This window comes from Catharus ustulatus, chromosome 31, assembly GCF_009819885.2.
Source record: "Catharus ustulatus isolate bCatUst1 chromosome 31, bCatUst1.pri.v2, whole genome shotgun sequence".
NCBI lineage: Eukaryota > Metazoa > Chordata > Aves > Passeriformes > Turdidae > Catharus > Catharus ustulatus.
In genome coordinates, this window is record NC_046251.1 from 1,891,723 (window position 1) to 1,917,242 (window position 25,520).

Genomic DNA, 25,520 nt, shown 5'->3' on the forward strand with positions numbered 1-25,520 from the left:
CCGGGGGGGTCCGGCCCGAGGGGGCTGCGGGCTCCGGGGGGGTCCGGCCCGAGGGGGCTGCGGGCTCCGGGGGGGCTGCGGGGTCCGGGGGGGTCCGGCCCGAGGGGGCTGCGGGCTCCGGGGGGGTCCGGCCCGGCTCTCACTGCGTGGGGGGCACGGGGGTGGCCGCGCTGGGGGTGGGCACGATGGGCTCCGGCTGCAGGGGGGGACCTTGCTCTGCGAAAAAACAAAAAAAAAAAGGGATGTGGGGGTCACAAAGAAGGCTCGGAGAGGGTGACACAACACATCACAACCCCTTCCTCACCCCCTCTGTGCTCCCCCCCACCACCCCAAAAATTCCTCACCTGCCAGGTTGGGAAGGAGGTTTCCCTGCACGGCGGCCACGATGGCGGGGCTGTGCGCGGCGGCCGAGCCCCCCGGCAGCGGCGGCAGGGCCAGCCCGGCTGGGTGGGCGTTGGGGGGCAGCCCCCCCACCCCCGGCATGCTGCTGGCCAGGGCCCCATGCAGCGGGAGGGGGGCCGGGTTAGCGGGGAAGGGCTCGCAGGGAGGGTTAGCCATGCTCGGGGGCACGCCGAAGGGCAGGGCCGCGCTGGCATTACCGGGCACGGCGGGGTGGCCGCTGCTGCTGCTGCCGCTGCTGCTGCTGCTGCTGTTGGGGATGTTGATGTTGATGGTGTTGGTGGTGTTGGTGGGGTTGGTGCCGCCCAGGCTGCCCGCCAGGATCTGCGACGGCGGCGGCTGCGGCCCGGGGAACGGAGCTGGGGCTGTGGGGGGGGAGAGAGAGAGGTGAGGAGGGGGGAGAGGGGAGAGACCCCAGAACTGAGTGTGGGGAGAGGGGAGAGAGACCCCTGAACTGAGTGTGGGGAGAGGGGGGAGAGACCCCAGAACTGAGTGTGGGGAGGGGAGAGAGACCCCTGAACTGAGTGTGGGGAGAGGGGGGAGAGACCCCAGAACTGAGTGTGGGGAGGGGAGAGAGACCCCTGAACTGAGTGTGGGGAGAGGGGGGAGAGACCCCAGAACTGAGTGTGGGGAGAGGGGAGAGACCCCTGAACTGAGTGTGGGGAGAGGGGAGAGAGACCCCAGGACTGAGTGGGGGGGGATAGGGGGACAGCGACCCCCCAGAACTGAGTTGGGGGGGCAAGGGAGAGACCCCCACCCTTATCAGACACCACTCAATGTTGGGGACAGGGGAGAGAGACTGCGAGACCCCCACCCAGCACTAAGTGGGGGACAGAGGAGAGAGACCCCCCAGAACCGAGTGTGGGGATAGGGGAGACCCCTGCCCGGCACTCAGGGTGGGGGAAAGAGAGCGTGAGACCCCCCAGAACTGAGTGGGGGGGATAGTGGAGAGAGACCCCCACCCTTATCAGCCAGCACTCAATGCTGGGGACAGGGGACAGGCACCATGAGACCCCCACCCAGCACTGAGTGTGGGGGACAGGGGAGAGAGACCCCCCAGCACTGAGTGGGGGGAATAGGGGAGACCCCTGCCCGGCACTCGGGGTGGGGGAAAGAGAGTGTGAGACCCCCTCCCCAAATCCTCACCACCAGCACAACCCAGAACTCCCTTGAAAAGCACCAATGACAGACCCCAGTGGTCAGACCCCCACCCAAATCCCTCCAGCACCAGGGCTGCAGGGTGGGTGTCAGTGAAGAGACCCCACCAGTGAGACCCCCACCCAAATCCTCAGCACCACCACAACCCAGAACCCCCTTTGAAAAGCACCAATGACAGACCCTAACAGTGAGACCCCTCCCCAAATCCTCAGCACCAGCACAACCCAGAACCCCCTCAGAAAGCCCCAGTGGTGAGACCCCCACCCAAACTCCTTCAGCACTGGGGCTGCAGGGTGGGTGTCAGTGAGGAGACCCCATCAATGAGACCCCCACCCCAAATCCTCAACACCAGCACAACCCAGAACCCCCTCAGAAAGCCCCAGTGCTGAAACCCCCTCCTCAAATCCTGAGCACCACCACAATCCAGAACCCCCTTGAAAAGCACCAATGACAGAGACCCCCTCCCCAAATCCTCAGCACCAGCACAACCCAGAACTCCCTTGAAAAGCACCAATGACAGACCCCAGTGCTGAGACCCCCACCCAAACCACCCCAGGCACTGAGGCTGCAGGGTGGGTGTCAGTGAGGAGACCCCATCAATGAGACCCCCACCCCAAATCCTCAACACCAGCACAACCCAGAACCCTCTCAGAAACCCCCAGTGCTCAGACCCCCACCCCAAATCCTCAACACCAGCACAACCCAGAACCCCCTTGAAAAGCACCAATGACAGACCCCACCAGTGAGACCCCTCCCCAAATTCTCAACACCAGCACAACCCAGAACCCCCTCAGAAACCCCCAGTCCTGAGACCCCCTCCCCAAATCCTCAGCACCAACACAACCCAGAACCCCCTTGAAAAGCACCAATGACAGACCCCACCAGTGAGACCCCCACCCAAATCTCCCTAGCACCAGGGCTGCAGGGTGGGTGTCAGTGAAGAGACCCCACCAGTGAGACCCCTCCCCAAATTCTGAGCACCAGCACAACCCAGAACCCTCCCAGAGAGCACCAATGACAGACCCCAGTGCTGAGACCCCTCCCCAAATCCTCAACACCACCACAACCCAGAACCCCCCAGCGCTGCCCCCCCCACCCCCCCCACCCCCGTACCCCCCTCCCCAGCCCGCACTGACCGTGTGGCACCGCCGGAGCTCCGGGGGGCGGCGCTGGCTGCGGCGGGGGCGCTCCGGGCAGGGGCTGCCCCACGGGCTCGGCCGTGCCCACCATGGAGGGGGCGGGGGGCACCAGCGGGTGGGCAGCGGGGGCCAGGGGGGCTGCGGCGGGCAGGGGCTGAGCCCCGGGGGGCAGCGGGGGCTGCTGCTGCTGCTGCTGCTGCTGCAGGTGTTGGAAGTGCTGCTGCCGCGCCCGCATCTCCGCGTATTTCAGCTGCTCCATGTGGAACGCCTGGCGGTCGGCCAGGAGCTGCTGGCGTTGGTATTCCAGCTGGGAGGGGACACGGAGAGGGCTCAGCGGGGTGGGGAGGGTGGGGACAGGGAGATGTCGCCACCCCCGGGCACTCACGGCCTCGCGCTCGCGGTCCATGATGGTTTCCAGCTCCTCGAAGTGCCGCAGTTTGATCTCCAGCTTCTTCATCTGCGTCTCCACCAGCAGAGCCACCAGGGATTTGATCTTGCGCTCCTCCACGGCGGCCAGGTGCTGCCAGGGGACAGTGAGGGGTCAGGGATCACAGCTGGGGTCAGGGGTCACACCTGGAGTGTCCCCACGCTGCTCAAAGCCCGCTCACCTTGGCCTTGACGGCAGCAGCAGCCAGGGCAGCAGCAGCGGCTGTGGACAGGTTCCCCTCGCCGATGTCCCGCTCCACCTTGGCCTTGCGCTCGGCCTCGGGCTCCGGGGGCTCCTTGGGGGTCTCATCCGGCCCTTCCTTCACCTCCTTCTCCTTCTCGGGCTCACCTGTGGCCAGGTGGGGATGTGTCAGCGGTGCCATGGGGGGCTCAGTGTCCCCCCAGCCCTGCAGGGACCCCTCAGCCCCACCAGGATCCCCCCAGCCCTGCAGGGTCTCCTCAGCCCTGTTTAGGTCCGCCCAGCCCTGTTTGGGTCCCCTCCAGTCCTGCAGTGTCCCCCCAGCCCCACCAGCGTCCCCCCATCCCTGTTTGGGTCCCCCCATCCCTGTTTGGGTTCTCCCAGTTCTGTTTGGGTCCCCCAGCCCCACCAGGGTCCCCCCAGCCCCACCAGGGTCCCCCCAGCCCCACTGGGACCCCCATCCCTATCAGGTTCTCCCAGCCCTGTAGGGTCCCCCCAGCTCTGTTTGGGTTCCCCCCATCCCCTCAGGGTCCCCCCATCCCCACCAGGGTCCCCCCAGCTTCACCAGTGTCCCCCCATCCCCCCAGGGTCCTCCCAGCCCTATCAGGTCCCCCCAGCCCCACTGGGACCCCCCAGCCCTGTTTGGGTCCCCCCCAGCCCCACCAGTGTCCCCCCATCCTCACAGGGTCCCCCCCATCCCTGCCAGGTCCCCTCCCACCCGTGCTGTCCCCTCCCACTCATGCTGTCCCCTCTCCCCTGTGCTGTCCCCTCTCACCTGTGCTGTCACCAGTGCTGTCCCCTCTCCCCCGTGCTGTCCCCTCTCACCTGTGCTGTCACCGTCGCCCTTCTCAGCCTCCTTCTCTCCCTCCGCCTCCTTCCCCTTCTCCTCCTCCTTCTTGGGGGTCTCCCCGGCTTTCTCCTTGCCCTCCTCCTCGCTGCTGCCATCCCGAGGCTCCTGGGGAGTCACCACCAGCGCTGTGACCCCCCCAGCCCTGCCCCGTGTGCCCCCCGTGTGCCCCCCAGTCCTGCCCCGTGTGCCCCCCAGTCCTGCCCCGTGTGCCCCCCAGTCCTGCCCCGTGTGTCCTGCCCCGTGTGCCCCCCCGGTGCTGCCCCGTGTGCCCCCCAGTCCTGCCCCGTGTGCCCCCCGTGTGCCCCCCAGTCCTGCCCCGTGTGCCCCCCCAGTCCTGCCCCCCCAGCCCCCTCCCCACACCGCGGTACCTTCGCCTCCTTCTTCTCCTCGGCCGGCGGCGCCTCCGCCCGCGGCTCCTCGGCCCCACTCTCCTCTGGGGACACCAACGGGCCTCAGCCCCAGGGCCAGCACCCCAGGACCCCCTGCCCATCACGCCAGGACCCCCTGCCCAGCGCCCCCAGCACCCCGGGACCCCCTGTTCGGACCCCCAGGACCCCCTGCTCCGCCCCCAGCCCCCCAGGACCCCCTGCTCGGCCCCCCAGGACCCCAGGACCCCCTGCTCGGCACCCCCAGGACCCCAGGACCCCCTGCTCGGCACCCCCAGGCCCCCCTGCCCAGGACCCCAGGACCCCCTGCCCAGCCCCTCCAGGACCCTGTGAGCCCTTGCTTGGACCCTCAGAACCCCCTGCCCGGACCCCCAGGACCCCAGGACCCTCAACCCGGATCCCCAGGACCTCGGCAGCCCCTGCCCAAACCCCCAGGACCCCGGGATCCCCCACCCAGCCCCCCCAGGACCCTCTGCCCAGCTCCCCAAGACCCCTTGTCCGGCCCCCCAAGCACCCCAGGACCCCCTGCCCAGGCCCCCAAGCACCCCAGGACCCCCTACCCAACCTCCCCAGGACCCCCTACAAGGACCCCCAGCACCCCCTGCCTGGCCCCCAGGACCCTGTGAGCCCCTGCCTGGCCCCCCAGGACCCTCTGCCCATCCCCCCTAGCCCCCCAGGACACCGGGACCCCCTGCTCAGCCCCCCCAGCACCACAGGACCCCCTGCCTGGTCTGCCAGGACCCCTGCCCAGCCCCTCCAGGACCCTGTGAACCCCTGCTTGGACCCCCAGGACCCCCTGCCCGGACCCCCAGGACCCTCAACCCGGACCCCCAGGACCCCCTGCCCGACCCCCAGGACCCCCTGCCCATCCCTCCCAGCCCCCCAGGACCCCATGCCCGACCCCCAGGACCCCCTGCCCATCCCTCCCAGCCCCCCAGGACCCCCTGCCCAGCATCCCCAGCCCCCCAGGACTCCATGCCCGGTCCCCCAGGACCCCCTGCCCAGCCCCCCCAGCCCCCAGGACCCCCTGCCCGGTGCCCCATTTCCCCCTGCCAGCCCCCCCAGCCCCCCAGGACCCCCTGCCCAGCCCGTCCCCAGCCCCTCTGACCGATGCGCTCGGGCTCGTCCGAGGCGGTGCCGGCGATGCCGCTGCTCTCCAGCCCGAAGGCGGGGTCAGCCTTGCCCGTCACCTTGGCCGCCTCCTCCACCTTGCGCACGTGGGCCTCGACCAGCGCCGTGGGCACCTCCTCCTTCATCTTGGAGAATTCCTCTGCGGGCACAAACCCTCAGCGGGACCCGAGAGGGAGCCCCGGAGCCAGCCCTGTGTCCCCTGCAGCCAGCCCTGTGTCCCTAGAGCCAGCCCTGTGTCCCCCAAGCCAGCCCTGTGTCCCCCAAGCCGGCCCTGTATCCCCAGAGCCAGCCCTGTGTCCCTAGAGCCAGCCCTGTGTCCCCAGCCCCAGCCCTGTGTCCCTGCAGCCAGCCCTGTGTCCCCAGAGCCATCCCTGTGTCCCCAGAGCCAGCCCTGTGTCCCCAGCCCTGTGTCCCCAGAGCCAGCCCTGTGTCCCTGCAGCCAGCCCTGTGTCCCTTGGAGCCAGCCCTGTGTCCCCAGAGCCAGCCCTGTGTCCCCAGCCCTGTGTCCCCCAGAGCCAGCCCTGTGTCCCTGCAGCCAGCCCTGTGTCCCCCAGAGCCAGCCCTGTGTCCCCAAGCCAGCCCTGTGTCCCCAGAGCCAGCCCTGTGTCCCCAGCCCCAGCCCTGTGTCCCTTGGAGCCAGCCCTGTGTCCCTGCAGCCAGCCCTGTGTCCCCAAAGCCAGCCCTGTGTCCCTAGCCCCAGCCCTGTGTCCCCAGAGCCAGCCCTGTGTCCCCAAAGCCAGCTCTGTGTCCCCAAGCCAGCCCTGTGTCCCCAAAGCCAGCTCTGTGTCCCCAAGCCAGCCCCGTGTCCCCAAAGCCATCCCTGTGTCCCCAGAGTCAGCCCTGTGTCCCCCAGAGCCAGCCCTGTGTCCCCAGAGCCAGCCCTGTGTCCCCAAAGCCAGCCCTGTGTCCCCCAAGCCAGCTCTGTGTCCCCCCAAAGCCAGCCCTGTGTCCCCCAGAGCCAGCCCTGTGTCCCTGCAGCCAGCCCTGTGTCCCTGGAGCCAGCCCTGTGTCCCTGCAGCCAGCCCTGTGTCCCCCAAAGCCAGCCCTGTGTCCCTCAGAGCCAGCCCTGTGTCCCCAAAGCCAGCTCTGTGTCCCCAAAGCCAGCCCTGTGTCCCCAGAGCCAGCCCTGTGTCCCCAGAGCCAGCCCTGTGTCCCCAGCCCCACACATCCCGTGGGGGCTCAATCCTGGCTGGCTCTGGAATGTTCTGGAGGGTTCAATCCCATTGTCGTCCCCAGAGGAATCTCCACAGGACTTGGTCATGTCCCCATGTCCCCACAGACTCATCCCATTTCCCTGTAGGACATTCTATAGGGCTCAGCCCTGCTCCCTGTCCCATTTCCCTATGGGAACCCCTATAGGACTCATCCCTGTTCCCAAATTCCTGACCCCATCTGCTGTAGGACTGATCCCAGTTCCCTGTAGGACATTCTATAGGATTCATCCCTGTTCCCAAATTCCTGACCCCATCTCCTGTAGGACTGATCCCATTTCCCTGTAGGACATTCTATAGGATTCATCCCTGTTCCCATTTTCCTGACCCCATCTCCTGTAGGACTGATCCCATTTCCCTGTAGGACATCCCCGAGGGCTCAGCCCATCTCCCTGATCCCATTTCCCTGCAGGACTCATCCCATCCTCCTACAGAAACCCTTATAGGATTTGTTCCTCTTCCCATGGAACTCATCCTGTCTCCCTATGGAATTCCCTGCAGGACTCATCCATCCTCCCACAGGACTCCCCACAGTCCTTCCCTCTCCCTGCAGGATTTATCCCTCTCCCCAAAGTCCCTGTCCCCTCCCCCTACACTCCTTATAGGGGAATCTGCTCTCCCTATAGGATTTGCTCTCCCTGTAGGATTTGTTCCTCTCCCTACAGGATTCATCCCATTTCCAAGAGTCCTCTCTCCCTACAGGACTCATCCCTCTCCCCACACTCCCACCTCTCTCCCCAAACTCCCTGTCCCCTCTCCCCACACTCCTACCCCTCTCCTCTCACTCCCATCCCTCTCCCCACACTCCCATCCCTCTCCCTATAGGATTCACCCGTCTCCCCACAGTCCCTGCCCATCTCCCCACACTCCCATCCCCTCTCCCTATAGCATTCATCCCTCTCCCCACACTCCCTGTTTCTCTCCCCACACTCCCATCCCTCTCCCCACATTCCTTGCCCCTCTCCCCACACTCCCACCCCTCTCCTCTCACTCCCACCCTTCTCCCCACACTCCCTGTCCCTCTCCCCACACTCCCTGTCCCTCTCCCCACACTCCCATCCCTCTCCTCTCACTCCCACCCCTCTCCCCACACTCTCACCCGTCTCCCCACACTCCCTGTCCCACTCCCCACACTCCCATCCCCTCTCCCTATAGGATTCATTCCACTCCCCACACTTCCACCCCTCTCCAACCCCTCTCCCCACACTCCCTCCCCTCTCCCTATAGGACTCATCCCTCTCCCTACATTCCCTGTCCCTCTCCCTTTAGGATTCATTCCACTCCCCGCACTCCCACCCCTCTCCCCACACTCCCTCCCCTCTCCCTATAGGATTCACCCCTCTCCCTACATTCCCACCCCTCTCCCCACATTCCCATCCCCACTCCTCACACTCCCCACGCTCCCATTCCATCTCTCTATAGGATTTATCCCACTCCCCAAACTCCCTGTCCCCTCTCCCCACACTCCCACCCCTCTCCCACCCCTCTCCCCAAACTCTCACCCCTCTCCCTACACTCCCACCCCTCTCCCACCCCTCTTCTCCCATCCTTCTCCCCACACTCCCTGTTTCTCTCCCCACACTCTCATCCCTTTCCTCTCACTCCCATCCCCTCTCCCCACACTCTCATCCCTCTCCCCACACTCCTATCCCTCTCCCCACATTCTCACCCCTCTCCTCACTCCCATCCCTCTCCCCACACCCCCATCCCCTCTCCCTATAGGATTCATTCCTCTCCCCATATTCCCATCCCTCTCCCCACACTCACACACCTCTCCCCACACTCCCTGTCCCCTCTCCCCACATTCCCTCCCCTCTCCCCACACTCCCACCCCTCTCTCTATAGGATTCATCCCTCTCCCCCATCCCCACATTTCCACCCCTCTCCCCACACTCCCATCCCTCTCCCCACACTCCCTGTCCCACTCCCCACACCCCCATTCCCTCTCCCTATAGGATTCATCCCACTCCCCACATTTCCACCCCTCTCCCCACACTCCCATCCCTCTCCCACCCCTCTCCCCACTCTCCCACCCCTCTCCCCACACTCCCTGTCCCTCTCCCTATAGGATTCATCCCTCTCCCCAAACTCCCTGCCCATCTCCCCACATTCCCACCCCTCTCCCACCCCTCTCCTCTCACTCCCATCCCTCTCCCTACATTCCCTGCCCCTCTCCCCACACTCTCATCCTTTTCCTCTCACTCCTATCCCTCTCCCCACACTCCCACCCCTTTCCCCAAACTCCCTGTCCCCACTCCCCACGCTCCCTGTCCCTCTCCCTATAGGATTCATTCCACTCCCCACACTCCCACCCCTCTCCCCACATTCCCACCCCTCTCCCCACAGTCCCTATCCCCTCTCCATCCCCACCCCTCTCCCACCCTCCTCACCCAGGGCCGATTTGGCGGCGGCCGAGGCCACGCGCGGATCCACCACGGAGGCCAGGAAGGCCACGGTGCTCATCACGGGGTTCCCAGACTGGCTGAAGGGGATGGGCTGGTAGGCCAGGGGGCCCAGGGACGCCTCGGAGTCCTCCAGGTACGGGTCCTCGATGGGCAGGCGCAGGAAGTGCAGGATGCACTCGTCCTGCGTGCGGCTGCCCACGTGCTCCGACACCTTGTTCCAGTCGTCCTTGTACATCTCCAGCGCCTGTGCGGAGGGTGGGGGGTCACAGGGGGACCCTGGCACCATGTCCCCTGTCCCCATGTCCCCTGGCACCATGTCCTCTGTCCCCATGTCCCCTGGTGGCACATCCCCTGTCCTGTCCCCATGTCTCCTCTGTCCCGACATCTCCTCTGTCCCCCATCCCCTGTCCTGTCCTCACACCTCCTGTCCCCACATTCCCTGGCCCCACACCCCCTGTCCCCCTACATCTCCTGTCCTCATATTCTCTGTCCCTGTGTCCCCTGTTCCTATATCCCCAGTCCCTACACCACTTGTCCCCCTACATCTTCTGTCCTGCCCCCACATCCCCTGTCCCCCCATAACCCCTGTGTCCCCACACATCCCCTGTCCCTGTCCTGTCACCAGATCCCCTGTCCCCACATCCCCTGTCCTGTCCCCATCCCCTGTCCTGTCCCCATCCCCTGTCCTATCCCCATGTCCCCATCCCCTGTCCCATGTCCACATCCCCTGTCCCAGCCCCATGTCCCCTCTGTCCCCATCCCCTGTCCTGTCCCCGTGTCCCTCATTTCCCCATCCCTTGTCCTATCCCCATGTCCCCACATCCCCTGTCCTGTCCCCATCCCCTGTCCTATCCCCATGTCCCCTCTGTCCCCATCCCCTATCCTGTCCCCATGTCCCCTCTGTCCCCATTCCCTGTCCTGTCCCCTGTCCTGTCCCCACATCCCCTGTCCCCATCCCCACATCTCCTGTCCTATCCCCATGTCCCCTGTCCTGTCCCCATCCCTTGTCCTATCCCCACGTCCCTTATGTCCCCCATCCCCTGTCCTGTCCCCATGTCTCCATATTCCCAGCCCCTGTCCTGTCCCCATGTCCCCTGTCCTGTCCCCATGTCCCCCATCACCTGTCCTCTCCCCATGTCCCCTGTCCTGTCCCCACGTCTGCTCTGTCCCCACATCTCCTCTGTCCCCATCACCTGTCCTGTCACCCCATCCTCTGTCCTGTCCCCATGTCTCCATATTCCCAGCCCCTGTCCTGTCCCCCTGTCCCCACATCCTCTATCCCATCCCCACATCCCCTGTCCTGTCCCCCCATCCCCCATCACCTGTCCTCTCCCCATGTCCCCTGTCCTGTCCCCACGTCTGCTCTGTCCCCATCACCTGTCCTGTCACCCCATCCCCTGTCCTATCCCCATGTCCCCTCTGTCCCCATCCCCTGTCCTGTCCCCTCTGTCCCCCATCCCCTGTCCCCTCCCCACATCACCTGTCCTGTCCCCATGTCCCCATGTCCCCTGTCCTATCCCCATGTCCCCTCTGTCCCCACTCTGTCCCCATGTCCCCTCCTGTCACACACCTCCAGCAGCAGCAGCGTCTCCTGCTCCGTCCACTCCCGCGTGGCGCTGGCGGCCGCTTTGCTCTGGGGGAGGAATTTGGGGTGAGGGGCGGGTCGGGGCCGGCCCGGGGGGGTGCCCACCTTGGACGGGACATTCCCACCTCGGACGGGACATTCCCACCTCGGACGGGACATTCCCACCTCGGACGGGACATTCTCACCTTGGACGGGACGTTCTTCTTGGTGTACATATCGGTGCGCAGCCCGAAGTTCTGCATGTCCGCCGGCTTCTCCTTGCCTTTATCGGGGAAATTCAACATCTGCTGCGAGGCCGAGCTCGGCTGCTGCTGGAGGGGGGAGAGGGGACACGCTGGGAGGGGGGGTGACAAGGCACGACATCGCCGTGTCCCTCCTCCTCCCTGCTGTATCCCGGAGAATCCTTCGTGTCGCGCTGTCCCCATCGCGGTGTCCCCACCCCAGGGCAGCATGCGAGGGGCAGGAGGAGGAGGAGGAGGAGGAGGAGGAGGAGGGAAGGAGCCTTCCTCGGCCAGCGGCGGGGGGGGCACGGACCCCCAAGGAGCCGCCTACCAGCTCCGGCTTGCCCTTGAGGCTCTCGCTGACCAGCTCCTCCATCTCTTTGCTCTTGCGGCCCGTCTTGGCGTCGCCGTCGCTCTGCCGGCCCTGAGGCACGGATCGAAGCTGTGCATCCCCCACCCCCCCCGCCCCACCCCGCGCCCGGATCCCCGTGGGGACCGGGGGGCGGCAGGGGGGGGGTCGCGGATCACCCGGAACCCACCTGGGGGGTCTTGGGTTGCAGAGGAACCAGCCCCGAGGGGGTGTCGGCCAGCACGTGGAAGTGAGAGGTGGGTGGGGGGCCCATGGGGGTGGGGCGGCTCTCGGCGTCCACTTGGTAGTTGATGAGACCCCACTGCTCCAGGAAGGCGTGGACCCTGCGGGGAGAGAGGGTCACAGCGGGCTGGGCACGGCGGGGTGTGGCACTGACCATCCCTGTGTCACTGGTATTAGAGACAAGGTGACAATGGCCACCCCTGTGTCACTGTATTGGGGTCACAGCGGGCTGGGCACGGGGGGGTGTGGTACTGACCATCCCTGTGTCACTGATATTGCAGACAGGGTGATAATGACCATCCCCTGTGTCATGGTATTGGAGACAAGGTGACACTGACCATCCCTGTGCCATTGGTATTGGAGACAAAGTGACAGTGACCACCCCTGTGCCACTGGCATTAGGGTCAGAGCCTGCTGGACACGGCGCGGGCAGTGGTGTGGCACTGACCATCCCTGTGTCATGGTATTGGAGACAAGGTGACAATGACCATCCCCTGTTGTCACTGTACTGGGGTCAGAGTGGGCCGGACACAGTGTGGTGTGGTACTGACCATCCTTGTGTCACTGGTATTGGAGACAAGGTGACAATGACCATCCCTGTGTCATGGCATTGGACACAGCGTGACAATGACCATCCCTGTGCCACTGTACTGGGGTCAGAGCGGGCTGGACACGGGGTGGTGTGGTACTGACCATCCCTGTGTCACTGGTATTAGAGACAAAGTGACAGTGACCATCCCTGTGTCACTGTATTGGGGTCAGACTGGGCTGGGCACGGGGTGGTGTGGTACTGATCACACCTGTGCCATTGGTATTGGAGACAAGGTGACAATGACCACCCCTGTGCCATTGGTATTGAGGTCAAAGACTGCTGGACACGGTGTGGTGTGGTACTGACCATCCCTGTGCCATGGTATCGGAGACAAGGTGACAATGACCATCCCTGTGTCACTGTACCGGGGTCAGAGCCTGCTGGACATGGTGTGGTGTGGCACTGACCACCCTTGTGTCACGGTATTGGAGACAGGGTGACAATGACCATCCCTGTGCCACTGCTATTGGGGTCAGAGCCTGCTGGACAGGGCATGGTGTGACAATGACCATCCCTGTGCCACTAGCATTGGAAACAAGGTGACAATGACCATCCCTGTGTCACTGTACTGGGGTCAGAGTGGGCTGTGCACGGGGGGGTGTGGTACTGATCATCCCCTGTGCCATTGGTATGAGAGCCAAGGTGACAATGACCATCCTTGTGCCATGGTATTGGAGACAGGGTGACAGTGACCATCCTTGTGCCATGGTATTGGACACAGGGTGACAATGGCCACCCCTGTGTCACTGTATTGGGGTCAGAGTCTGCTGGATACGGCGAGGTGTGGCACTGACCATCCCTGTGCCGTGGTATTGGAGACAAGGTGACAATGACCATCCCTGTGTCACTGCTATTGGGTTGAGAGCCTGCTGGACACGGCATGGTGTGACACTGACCATCCCTGTGCCATTGGCAGTGGACACAGGGTGACACTGTCCATCACTGTCCTATGGTATTGGACACAGGATGACAATGACCATCCCTGTGCCATGGTATTGGGGTCAGAGCGGGCTGGACACGGCATGGTGTGGCACTGACCATCCCTGTGCCATGGTATTGGAGACAAGGTGACAGTGACCACTTCTGTGCCATTGGTATTGGACACAGGGTGACAATGAACATCCCTGTGCCACTGCTACTGGAGTCAGAGCCTGCTGGACACAGCATGGGCAGTGGTCTGGCACTGACCATCCCTGTGCCATGGCACTGGACCCCCAGCAGTGCCAGGGTGACAGTGACCCTCCACCCCAGCAGTGCCAGACCCCCACCTTTGGTGTGGACACCCCAGTGCCACTGGCACCAGGTGCCAAAACAATCCTCGTGCCCCAGTGGCATCAGATCCCTGTCACCCCAGGGTGCCACACTGACCCCATGCCAGCACCACGGTGCCACACTGACCCCCTGTCACCCCTGGGTGCCACACTGAGTACTCAGCACTGTGCCACACTGACCACTCAGCACTGTGCCACACTGACCCCGTGCCATTACCAGGGTGCCACACTGACCCCTGCCAGCACCAGGGTGCCACACTGAGCACTCAGCACTGTGCCACACTGACCCCCTGCCAGCACCAGGGTGCCACACTGACCCCCAGCCCCAGCAGCACCAGCCCCATTAGGACTGGAGTGCCAAACCAACCCCTGAGCACCACGAGCAGAGTCCTGGCAGCACCAGGGTGCCAGCCCAACCCCTGAGCACCAGGAACACCTGCCAGCAGTGCCAGCCCCATTCCCAGCCCCATGCCCAGTCTCATTCCCAGCCCTGTGCCCAGTTCCTGGTGCCCAGTCCCATTCCCAGCCCCATTCCCAGCTCCCAGTGCCCAGCTCTTGCCCAGCCCCGTGTCCAGCCCTGAGTCCAGCCCTGAGCCCAGCCCCCTGCCCACTCCTGTGCCCACTCCTGTGCCCACACCCTGCCCACCCCATTACCACCCCCGTACCCACCCTGTACTCACCCCCTGCCCACACCCTGTCCACCCCATGCCCAACCCCATACTGACTCCATACAGCCCCCTGTCCACCCCTTCCTCATTCCCTGCCCAGCCCCATACCCACGCCTGTACTCACCCCCTGCCCACACCCTGTCCACCTCATGCCCAACCCCCAGCCCACTCCGTACCCACACCCTGTCCACCCCCTGCCCCCCCAGCCCACTCTGTACCCACACCCTGTCCACCCCTCAGCCCACCCCCTACCCCCCAGCCGACTCCCGTACCCACCCCATACCCACCCTGTACCCACTCTCTGACCCCCATACTCATCCCATACTCACCCCCTGCCCACTCCATACCCCCACACCTACCCCACACCTATCCCATACCCACCCCATACCCACCCCACACCCACCCCACACCCACCCCACACCCATACCCACCCCGTACCCACCCTGTACCCACCCCGTACCCACCCCCCGACCCCCTGCCCACCCCACACCTATGCCATACCCACCCTGTACCCACCCCCCGCCCACCCCCCGCCCCCCCTGCCCACCCCGCACCCACCGCATGATGGCGCACACGTCCCCGGCCAGGTTCCTGCGGCACGCCGTGCTGGTCAGGTACTCCTGCGGGTTCAGCCGGTACGTGTCGATCATGAAATTCCGGTACGCCAGGTATCTGTGGGGAGGGGCACGGGGGGCTCAGAGCCATGCACGACCCCCAGAGGGGATGTGGGCAGAGAGAAAAGGGGGTTTGGCCTCACATTTCGGGCGTCTTGGATTTGTTTTTGCCGTTGAAGAACTCGGGCAGGGCGCGGCGCTCGATGGCGTGGACGCTGCGGGGGGAGGAGAGGGGTGAGGAGGGGGCTTTGGGGGGAGCATCCTCATCCTCAGGGGATGAAGGAGGGCTCAGCACCCCCCAGCTGTGCTGGCTGTACCTGTTGTAGTCGAACCAGGCGGCGTAGCTGGGGATGATGATGTGGTGGGTCTGCTCCGTCACGTTGTCCTCGTGCAGGTCGGGGTTCTTGGCCTGCTCCCCTTTGCTGCCCGTGCCGTTCTCCTCCTCGTCCTGCCCCACACAGCAGCACCCCATGGACTCAATTCAGTGCCCTTCATCATCCTCACCCACAGCAGGATGGCACCAAGAGCCCCAGGGGTGAGGAGGAGGGCAGAAAAAAGCGTTTTTGTACCCACAGAGGGAAGGGAATGAGAGAGAACCCGGTGATCACTGAACACCTTTGCCCGTGCTCACCTTGCCCGCTGTCTCCATGCTCTCATCCTCCTGCTCATCTGCAAGGGAGGGCAGGGGTGGGTTTGGGCAGTGCCAGCTGAGGGGTCAGGGCTCTGCTGTGGCCCCCAGACTCACCCAGGTCTGTCATGGTGCCCCCCTTGACGGGCGCCGACTCCGAGTCCTTCTTGGTGTTGACTGTGGTGGGGGGACAGAAAACAGTGCTGAGCACCCCACAGTGCTGGGGACCCCAGGGTGGGGCTGCTGCCCCCCACACCGACCTGTTTTGGGCAGGGTGACCTCCTCCACGTTGGGGACAGGCGAGGGTTCATCCATGTCCTTGGTCAGGTCCTCCTGCTCCTCCTCGCGGTGCCCGCGCTTGGATTTGTTGTAAGGGGTGGAGGGTCTGCCAAGGGAGAGACCCCCCCATCACCACCGACCTCAGGGTGAAATCCCCCACCCCTAAATCCCCCAAACCCCTCCCAGCTCACCCCTTCTTGGTGTTTCAAACCCCCCCAGCTCACCCCTTCTTGGCGTTTTTCTTCTTGGCCTCGGGGGTGGGCGAGGGCGAGGGCGAGCGCTTCCTCTTCTTGTAGTTGCCGCCCTTCTTGTCCCGCCGGTCTGAGTCGGGGCTGTTCACCTGGGGGGCACCGTGGGGGTCCAGCTGAGCAAGGGGAGACCCCCAAGACCCCTCCCCGAGGGGGTTCTGGCTTTGTTCTGACCTCATCTGTCAGCGTCTTGGCCGAGATTTTCTTCCTGCGGGTGACGGGGCTCTTCTCGTCCGTCACCTCGTAATCCTCCTCGTTCATCCACTCATTGAACGTGTCCGTGTCCAGGATCCACTTGGCATGGACCTGCCAGGCAGGGAGGGGCTGGGTGAGGCCGGGGAGGGGGGCTCCAGCTGCCCCCCAAACCTGGGGGTGCCCCCGGTACCTTGCGGGGCTTCTCCGGGGTCGGGGGATCCTCCACGGACGCCTCGATCTCGCTGGCTGGGATCCAGGTGTCATAGCTGGGATGGGGGGCGGGGATAGAGGGTCAGGGTGGTGCTCACAGCGATGTGGGGGGACAGGGGGGGTCCCCAAAATCTTCATCCCCACCTCACCTGTCGGGGTAGTACCCCCAGTGCAGCAGAACCTGCTTGTCGCGCTTCATGACGGGCCGGACCCACTCCTCTGCAGGACACACGGACAGGGGGCTGGGCAGGGGTCCTGGGGATCCCCCTGACCCCTGAGCCCCCAAAAACCCCTCCTTGTGTACCTCACCTCCTTCTGGAACCCCCCAAACCCCCCAACTTCTGTACCCCACCTTCCTCTGGAACCCCCCAAAATCCCCACTCCTCTGCAGGACACACGGACAGGGGCTGGGCACGGGTCCTGGGGATCCCCCTGACCCCCAAAACCCCTCCTTGTGTACCCACCTTCCTCTGGAACCCCCCAAAATCCCCACTCCTCTGCAGGACACACGGACAGGGGGCTGGGCAGGGGTCCTGGGGATCCCCCTGACCCCCAAAAACCCCTCCTTGTGTACCCCACCTTCCTCTGGAACCCCCCAAAATCCCCACTCCTCTGCAGGACACACGGACAGGGGGCTGGGCACAGGTCCTGGGGATCCCCCTGAGCCCCAAAATCCCTCCTTCTGTACCCACCTTCCTCTGGAATTCTTTAAAATCCCCCTCCTGCACCCCATCTTCCTCTGGAACCTCCCCCAAATTCTCCTTCTGCCTCCACTTTCCTCTCTCTGGGCCCCCTGGAACTCCCCAAACTCCCTTCCTGCACCCACCTTCCTCTGGAACCCCCCCCAAATTCCCTTCCTGCACCACCTTCCTCTTTCTGGGCCCCCTGTGACCCCCCAAAATCCCTTCCTGGCCCCCCAAATTCCTCTGTCCCACCCTGTGACCCCCCAAATCCCCTCCTGCCCCCCCAAACTCCCCTCCTGCCCCCCCTGTGACCCCCCCAAATCCCCTCCTGCCCCCCCTGTGACCCCCCAAAATCCCCTCCTGCCCCCCCTGTGACCCCCCAAAATCCCCTCCTGCCCCCCCTGTGACCCCCCAAATCCCCTCCTGACCCCCCAAACTCCTCTGTCCCCACCCTGTGACCCCCCAAATCCCCTCCTCCCCCCACCTTCCTCCAGGTTCCCGGGCACGGGGCAGACGATGTGCGACGCGTTGCTCTTGTCCTCGGTCACGGTGCCCTGTGACGAACCCAGGGTTAAATATCGGGGTGTGCCCCCCACCCTGGCACTGCCACCACCCCCCTGTGCCCCCCACCTTGGCACTGCCACCCACCTGGTGCCTCTTGACGATGTCCTTGAGCTTCCCCAGCAGTTTGGGCTCGATCTCCTGGTGCAGGAAGATGTTGGGCCGAGCCAGGCAGTTGTTCTGAGGGAAGAAGGGAGAGAGAAGTGTTGAGGTGAGGAATGGGGGGCACAGGGGGGGATTTTGGGGTTCAGGGGGGTGTCAGGAGCTTGGTGGGGCTCTCACCTGCACCAGGGATTTCTCGATGGTCATGAACATCTCCACGTTGCGGTCCATGCGCGAGGGATTCTGGAAATCGAAACGCCGCCTTATTGGAAGAAAAGAGCGACTCTCATGAAAGCCACAGCTCAGGTCTCCTCGTCAGCACCCCAAAATTGGGGTGGGGGGGACTGGGGAACCCCCCCAGAGCGACAAATCCCAGCACTTGTTTGTTTTTTGGGGTGGAGGGGACTGGGGAACCCCCCCCCAGAGTGACAAATCCCAGCACTTGTTTGTTTTTGGGGTCACAGCCCCAAAATGGCCCCAGCCCAGCACCCCGGGGTGGTCCCATGGGATCCCCACCCAAAACAGCCCCCCAGGACCCCCCACCCATGGGTGCTCACCATCCTTGGTCGCTCTTGAATTTATAGGCGGCTGCCAGGATGTGGCACAGGGCTCCCCCCGCCTTGAAATCCAGGAAGCATTTGATCTGTGAAGAGAGGGGTCAGCGACAGGGATGGGGACAGGGACAGGGACAGGGATGGGGACAGGGACAGGGAAAGGGACAGGGAAAGGGAAAGGGACAGGGACACAGGAACAGGGAAAGGGACAGGGATGGGGTCAGGGACAGGGAAAGGGAAAGGGAAAGGGAAAGGGACAGGGACAGGGACAGGGAAAGGGACACAGGGACAGGGACACAGGGACACAGGGATGGGGACAGGGACAGGGACAGGGGCAGGGACAGGGACACAGGGACAGGGAAAGGGACAGGACAGGGACAGGGACACAGGGTCAGGGACAGGGATGGGGACAGGGACAGGGAAAGGGACAAGGAAAGGGAAAGGGACGGGGTCAGGGACAGGGACACAGGGAAAGGGACAGGGACAGGGACACAGGGACACAGGGACACAGGGACACAGGGACAGGGACACGACAGGGACACAGGGACAGGGATGGGGACAGGGAAAGGGACAGGGACAGGGACACAGGGACAGGGACAGGACAGGGAAAGGGACAGGGACAAGGAAAGGGACAGGGACGGGGACAGGGACAGGGACAGGGACAAGGAAAGGGACAAGGAAAGGGACAGGGAAAGGGAAAGGGAAAGGGACAGGGACAAGGAAAGGGACAGGGACAGGGAAAGGGATGGGGACAGGGACAGGGACAGGGACAGGGACAGGGACAGGGACAGGGACAGGACAGGGAAAGGGATGGGGTCAGGGACAGGGACAGGGACAGGAAAAGGGAAAGGGACAGGGACAGGGACACAGGGACAGGGAAAGGGATGGGGACAGGGACAGGGACACAGGGACAGGACAGGGAAAGGGACAGGGACAGGGACAGGGACACAGGGTCAGGGTCAGGGACAGGGACAGGGAAAGGGACAAGGAAAGCGACAGGGACAGGGACACGGACAGGGACACCGCCCTGCTGGGGGACACCTGCTCCTCGGGGTGCCACCCCCTGTTAGGGTGACATCTCCGTGTCTAGGTGACATCCCCATGTTTAGGTGACATCCCTGTGTCTGGGTGCCACCCCCTTGTCTGGGTGACTCCCCACGTTCAGGTGACATCCCTGTGTCTGGGTGACATCTCCTTGTCTAGGTGACATCCTTGTTTTCAGGTGATATCCCCATGTCTGGGTGACATCCCCATATTTAGGTGACAGCCCTGTGTCTGGGTGCCACCCCCTTGTCTGGGTGACATCCCCCTGTTAGGGTGACATCCTCATGTCTGGGTGACATTCCCGTGTTTAGGTGACATCCCTGTGTCTGGGTGACATCCTCGTGGTCTGGGTGCCACCCTCATGTCTGGGTGACATCCCCATGTTTAGGTGACATCCCTGTGTCTGGGTGACACCCCCTTGTCTGGGTGACATCTCCCTGTTAGGGTGACATCCCCATGTCTGGGTGCCACTCTCGTGTCTGGGTGCCACCCCCTTGTCTGGGTGACATCTCCCTGTCTGGGTGCCATCCCATCATCAGGTGCCACCCCCTTGTCAGGGTCCCCATCCCCCGGTGTGGCTGCCACCCCCTTGATGTCACTGCCATCATCAGGTGCCACCCCCTTGTCAGGGTCCCATCCCCTTTTCCCAGGTGCCACCTCCCTGGGCTCTGTCCCCAAGCCGGGATGAAGTCCCTTCCCTGTTGTAGCACTGTCCCCAGTTGGGGACCTGTCCCCAGGTGCTTTGGGGCTGTCCCCAGTCCCTGGGGCAGTGTCCCCTGCTCCAGGCCCTGTCCCAGTGTTGGGGTGTCCCCTTTTGGGACACTGCTGCTGGCAGGGCGCTGTCCCTGCAGATAAAACTGTCCCCTGCTCCTTGGGGACAGTCCCAGCAGTGTCCCCAGCACACCAGGACATGTCCCTGACCAGGGCAGTGGCACTGGCTGCTGTCCATGGTCAGTTGCTGTCCCCGAGTCACCCGAACGCTCCGCGGTGTCACCAGGGCCGTGTCCCTGAGGCTCTGGGTGCTGTCCCTGCTCAGGGCCGTGTCCCCAGGCCACTGGGGCTGTCCCCAGCTGCTGGGCTTGCAGCTTTGTCCCCCAGGTCTTTGGGGACACTGGGGACATGTCCCCAGGGCTGTCCCTGCTCAGGACCTTGTCCCTGGTCATCATTGTCCTTGTCCCCTTTGCACCTCCAAGGTTTGGGGTGCTGGTTCTGCATATTTGGGGTGCTGTCCCCACCTCACAGGGACACTGTCCCCGGGTGCTGTCCCCATCCAGGCCCTGTCCCCACCTCACAGGGACCCTGTCACTCGGTGCTGTCCCCATCCAGGCCCTGTCCCCACCTCACAGGGACCCTGTCCTTGGGTGCTGTCCCCACCCAGGCCCTGTCCCCTGTTCTTTGGGACCTTTTTTGGGGGGCTCTGTGGTCTCATTCTCAGCTTTGCCACCAGGTTTTTGGGGTCTGTCCCCAAGCCTTTAGGACATTGTCCCTGCTCATCAGGGTCATTAGGGCCATGTCCCCAAATCACTGGGACTCTGTCCCTGGGCACTGAGGTGCTGTCCCTGAATCTCTGGGGCTCTGTCCCCACATCACTGAGGTGCTGTCCCCAAATCACTGGGGTGCTGTCCCCAGATCTTTGGGGCTCTGTCCCTGGCTCTGGGGTGCTGTCCCCAAATCTTTGGGGCTCTGTCCCCAAATCCCTGAGGTGCTCTCCCCAAATCACTGGGGTGCTGTCCCCAGATCTTTGGGGCTCTGTCCCTGGCTCTGAGGTGCTGTCCCCAAATCTTTGGGGCTCTGTCCCTGGGCTCTGAGGTGCTGTCCCCAAATCACTGAGGTGCTGTCCCCAGATCTTTGGGGTTCTGTCCCCAAATCACTGAGGTGCTGTCCCCAAATCTCTGGGGCTCTGTCCGTTGGCACTGAGGTGCTGTCCCCAAATCACTGGGGCTCTGTCCCTGGCTGTCCAGGGGACACCCTGAGCACTGGGATGCTCTCCCTGGATACCGGGGCGCTGTCCCCAATCAGGGCTTTGTCCCCTCTTCTTTGGGGCTCCTCCCTGCACCTCCAGAACCCCATTCCAGGGCCATTCCTGCACCTTTGGGGCACCATCCCCGCTCAGAGCCTTGTCCCTGGCGATCACGGCCATGTCCCCGTGTCCCTGGGGCTGTCCCCAGCTCCGTGCTCTGCTGTCCCCACACCTTTGAGGCGCTGTCCCCAACCTGGGCTTTGTCCCCCGATCCTCGGGGCTCTTCCCCAGCGCCACGAGGGTCCATCCCCGCACCTCCAGGGCACTGTCCCCGCTCGGATCCCTGTCCCCAGCCCCCCTCCACGTCCCCCCCAGACCCCGAGGGAGCGCGGCCGCGATGTCCCCGTGTCCCCCCGCTGTCCCCCGGTGTCCCCCCGCGGCTCTCACCGGCAGCTTGGTGAGGGGCGCGTTGCTGACGTGCTTCCCGAACACCTCCTCCTGGAACTGCAGCAGCTGCACCACCAGGCTCGACAGCGATTTGTTGGTGGGGGGCTCGGCCTGGATGTACTGCGGGGCCGGGGGCTCAGCGCGGCCGCCGGGGCCGCTGAGGGGAGGGGGGGGCGCGATGGCGGCGGCGGCGCCGTGACAGGCCGGGCCCGGCGGGGCGGGCGGGCGGCGGCGGCGGGGCCCGGCGGATCCGCGCACTCACCTTCTTGTAATTCTTGCCGAGCCACAGCCGCACGTTGTCGAACTGGCTGACGGTGTCCGAGGCCTCGTAGTACTTGACGTTGGGGCCGCCGTCCTTCTTCCGCACCGCCATCTTGAGCGGGCCGGGCCGCGCCGCCGCCTCCGCCCGCCACTGCCGCCCCCTGCCGGCCGCGCGCCGCCACTGCCGCGCCCGCCGCCGCCCGCTGTCCCCGCTCCTGTCCCCGCTGCTGTCCCCGCTGCTGTCCCCGCTGCTGTCCCCGCTCACTGTCCCCGCTGTCCCCGCTGTCCCCGCCGCTCGCACCGGCCCCGCTCGCTCTTACGGCCCCGCCGCCCCCTCCCGGTCCCGCACCGCCGCTCCCGCCGCCCGCGCTGCCGCCCCCTGGCGGCGCCGCTCCGGCACTGCCGCTCCCGCCCGGTGCCGCCGGTCCCGCTCCTTGTTCCCGTTCCCGCTCGGTGCTGCCGCTCCCGCTCGTTATTCCCGTTCCCGCTCGTTATTTCCGCTCCCGTACCGCTGCTCCCTATCGTTGTTCCCGGCTTCGATCGCTGTTCCCGGCCCCGTTGGCCCCGTTCTACCGCCCGCCGCCGGTCCCGCCGCGCCCGTCACCGCCTCCTGCCGGTCCCGCTCCTGCTGTCCCCGGTCGTTGTTCCCGGCCCCGAGCCCCGGTTCACCGCCCGTTGTTGGTCCCGCTGTCCCTGATCGTTATTCCGGCCCCGAGCCCCGTATCCACCGCCCGTTGTCGGTCCCGCTGTCCCCGGGCGCTGTTCCCGGCCCCGGGCGCTGTTCCCGGTCCCGACGCAGGACAAGGAGAAACGGGTTCAAACCGAACGGAATTTTGTTTTCCACGGGATATTGGGAAGAAATTCCCGCCTGGGAGGGGTGGGGATGGATTTCCCGGAGCGGCTGCCCCGTCCGTGGAAGTTTCCAGGCCGGGTTTGGAGCAGCCCGGGAGCGGGGAAGGCGCCCCGGACCAGGGAACGGGTGGGGAGGGGTGAGCCCCGGTGGGAGCCCCGGAGCGGCACTGGGAACCGGGCACCGGGAATCGGGCATTGGGCACCGAACACGGGCACCGAGCATCGGGCATTGGGCACCGGGAACCGGGCACCGAGCACCGGGCACCGGAAATCGGGCATTGGGAATCGGGCATCAGGCACTGAGCATCGGGAACCGGGCACCGGGAACCGGGCATCGGGAATCGGGCACCGAGCATCAAGCACCGGGCAGCGGGCACCGGGAACCGAGCACCGGGAATCGGGCACCGGGCATCGGGAATGGGGAATCGGGCACGGAGCACCGGGAATCGGGAATGGAGCATCGGGCACCGAGCATCGGGAACCGAAAACCGGGCACCGAGAACCGAACACCGGGAACCGAGCACCGGAAATCGGGCACCGAACACCGGGCATCGGGAATCGTGAACAGAGCACCAGGCATCGGGCACCGAGCATCGGGAACCGGGCATCGGGCACCGAGCATCGGGCATCGGGAACCGGGCACCGAGCATCGGGAATCGGGCACCGAACACCGGGTATCGAGCATCGGGAATCGGGCACCGAGCACCGGGAACCGAGCACCGGGCATGGGAAATCAGGCACCGAACACCGGGCACTGGGTACCGAGCACCGAACACAGGGTACCGAGCATCGGGCACCGAGCATCGGGCACAGAACACCGGGAATCAGACACCCAATACCGGGCACAGGGCACCGAGCACCGGGCACGGAACACCGGGAATCGGACACCCAGCACCGGTTACCAAGCACCGGTTACCGAGCCCCGGGCCCGGGAGCGGCGGCGGGGCCGGGTGTATGCGCAGCACGGCACACGGAGGCGCGAGAGTCACGGTGGCCGAGTGGTTAAGGCGTTGGACTCGAAATCCAATGGGGTTTCCCCGCACAGGTTCGAATCCTGTCCGTGACGCCACGCTCCCTTTTGCTGCTGCGGGACGCACGTGGGAGCTGCTCCGGTACCGGCAACGCGCCGTGCCCTTCCGGTACCGGCAAACGCAGATTGTACCTCCGGTACCGGCTCTTTTAACGGCGGGAATGAACGCGCCGTGCCCTTCCGGTACCGGTAAATACAGCTTGTGCCTCCGGTACCGGCTCTTTTAACGGCGGGAATGACGCACCCTCAGCTCCGGTACCGGTTGTTTTAACGGCAGGAACGACAGGGACCGCCCCGGGTCCTGCCCCGTCTAACGGGGGTAACCGAAGGGATCCCCGCTCGGTACCGGCCGCAGCAGCGGGAGAAGCACATGCTCTGCTTCCGGTACCGGCTCCTTTAACGGATCGGAGAGTTCCCAGCCCCGGTACCGGCTGCTTCAGGGGTGGGGACAACGGGGACACCCCTCTAATCCCGGCTTTTTTAGGGGTGTGGACAACGGGGACACCCCCTCAGTCCCGGTACCGGCTCTTTTTGGGGTGGGAACAACGGGGACATCCCTCTAATCCCGGCTTCTTTAGGGGGTGGGGACAGAAAGGACCCCCAATCCGGTACCGGCTGTTTTTGGGGTGGGAACAGCAGGGACCCCCCTCTGATCCCGGCTTTTTTAGGGGTGGGAACAGAAGAGACCCCCAGTCCCTGTTCTGGCTCTTTTTGGGGTGGGGATCCCCCCCAGTGCCAGCTCTTTATGGGGTGGGGACAACGGGGACACTCCCTCAGTCCCGGTTTCTTTAGGGATGGGGACAGAGGGGACCCCCAGTCCGGTACCAGCTCTTTTTGGGGTGGGGACAGCAGACACCCCCCCTCTAATCCTGGTTTTTTTAGGGGTGGGAGCAGCAGGGACCCCCCCCAATCCCAGTCCCAGCTCTTTTTGGGGTGGGGACAGTGGGGACACCCCCTCATTCCTGGCTTCTTTATGGGTGGGAGCAGCAGGGACCTCCAGTTCCAGTTCTGGCTCTTTTTAGGGTGGGGATCCCCCCAGTCCCAGCTCTTTTTGGGGTGAGGAAAATGAGAACAATCCCCTCCAATCCTGGATTTTTTAGGGGTGGGAATAGCAGGGACCCCCAGTCCCAGTACCAGCTCTTTTTGGGGTTGGGGATCCCCTCCAGTACCAGCTCTTTTTGGGGTGGAGATCCCCCCAGTCCCAGCTCTTTTTGGGGTGGGGACAGCAGGGACCCCCCTCTAATCCTGGATTTTTTTAAGGGCAGGAGAAGAGGGCACCCCACTCTGTACCAGCTTTTTTAGGGGTGGGGACCCCCCAGTCCCAGTCCCAGTCCCAGTCCCAGTCCCAGTCCCAGTCCCAGTCCCAGTCCCAGCTCTTTTTGGGGTGCAGACAGCAGGGACCCCCCTCTAATCCCAGTCCTGGCTCTTTTTGGGGTGGGGATCCCCCCAGTCCCAGCTCTTTTTGGGGTGGGCACAGCAGGGACCCCCCTCTAATCCCAGTCCTGGCTCTTTTTGGGGTGGGGACCCCTCAGTCCCAGTCCTGGCTCTTTTTGGGGTGGGAACAGCAGCGACCCTCCCTCTATTCTCTGATTTTTACCCATTTTTACCCCAGGATTGAT

General features: G+C 64.6%; 1 protein-coding gene and 1 non-coding gene across 3 annotated transcripts; one reads left to right on the top strand and one right to left on the bottom strand.

Moving 5' to 3' along the window:
• Window positions 1-113: 113 nt before the first annotated feature.
• Window positions 114-22,159, bottom strand: SMARCC2 (SWI/SNF related, matrix associated, actin dependent regulator of chromatin subfamily c member 2). 2 transcript variants are annotated; one of them, XM_042780077.1, is made up of 29 exons: window positions 22,021-22,159; window positions 21,759-21,878; window positions 18,311-18,396; window positions 17,934-18,015; window positions 17,739-17,831; window positions 17,575-17,644; window positions 16,557-16,626; window positions 16,388-16,463; window positions 16,177-16,308; window positions 15,979-16,094; window positions 15,736-15,860; window positions 15,593-15,652; window positions 15,479-15,516; window positions 15,165-15,295; window positions 14,991-15,062; window positions 14,792-14,905; window positions 11,650-11,803; window positions 11,442-11,534; window positions 11,075-11,197; window positions 10,875-10,937; window positions 9,290-9,548; window positions 5,666-5,827; window positions 4,540-4,604; window positions 4,147-4,276; window positions 3,305-3,471; window positions 3,082-3,216; window positions 2,694-3,003; window positions 600-764; window positions 114-216 (listed from the first exon to the last, which is right to left on the bottom strand). In XM_042780077.1, the coding sequence occupies exons 1-29, from the start codon at window positions 22,129-22,131 to the stop codon at window positions 140-142; spliced, it is 3,399 nt and encodes a 1,132-aa protein (XP_042636011.1). In that variant the 5' UTR covers window positions 22,132-22,159; the 3' UTR covers window positions 114-139. The 2 variants fall into 2 exon arrangements, with proteins under 2 accessions (XP_042636011.1, XP_042636010.1); XM_042780076.1 differs by having other exon boundaries at window positions 345-764.
• Window positions 22,160-23,855: 1,696 nt separating this feature from the next.
• TRNAS-CGA lies at window positions 23,856-23,937 on the top strand. Its single transcript has one exon. It is a non-coding gene; the product is annotated as a tRNA-Ser (tRNA).
• The last annotated feature ends 1,583 nt before the right edge of the window (window positions 23,938-25,520 follow it).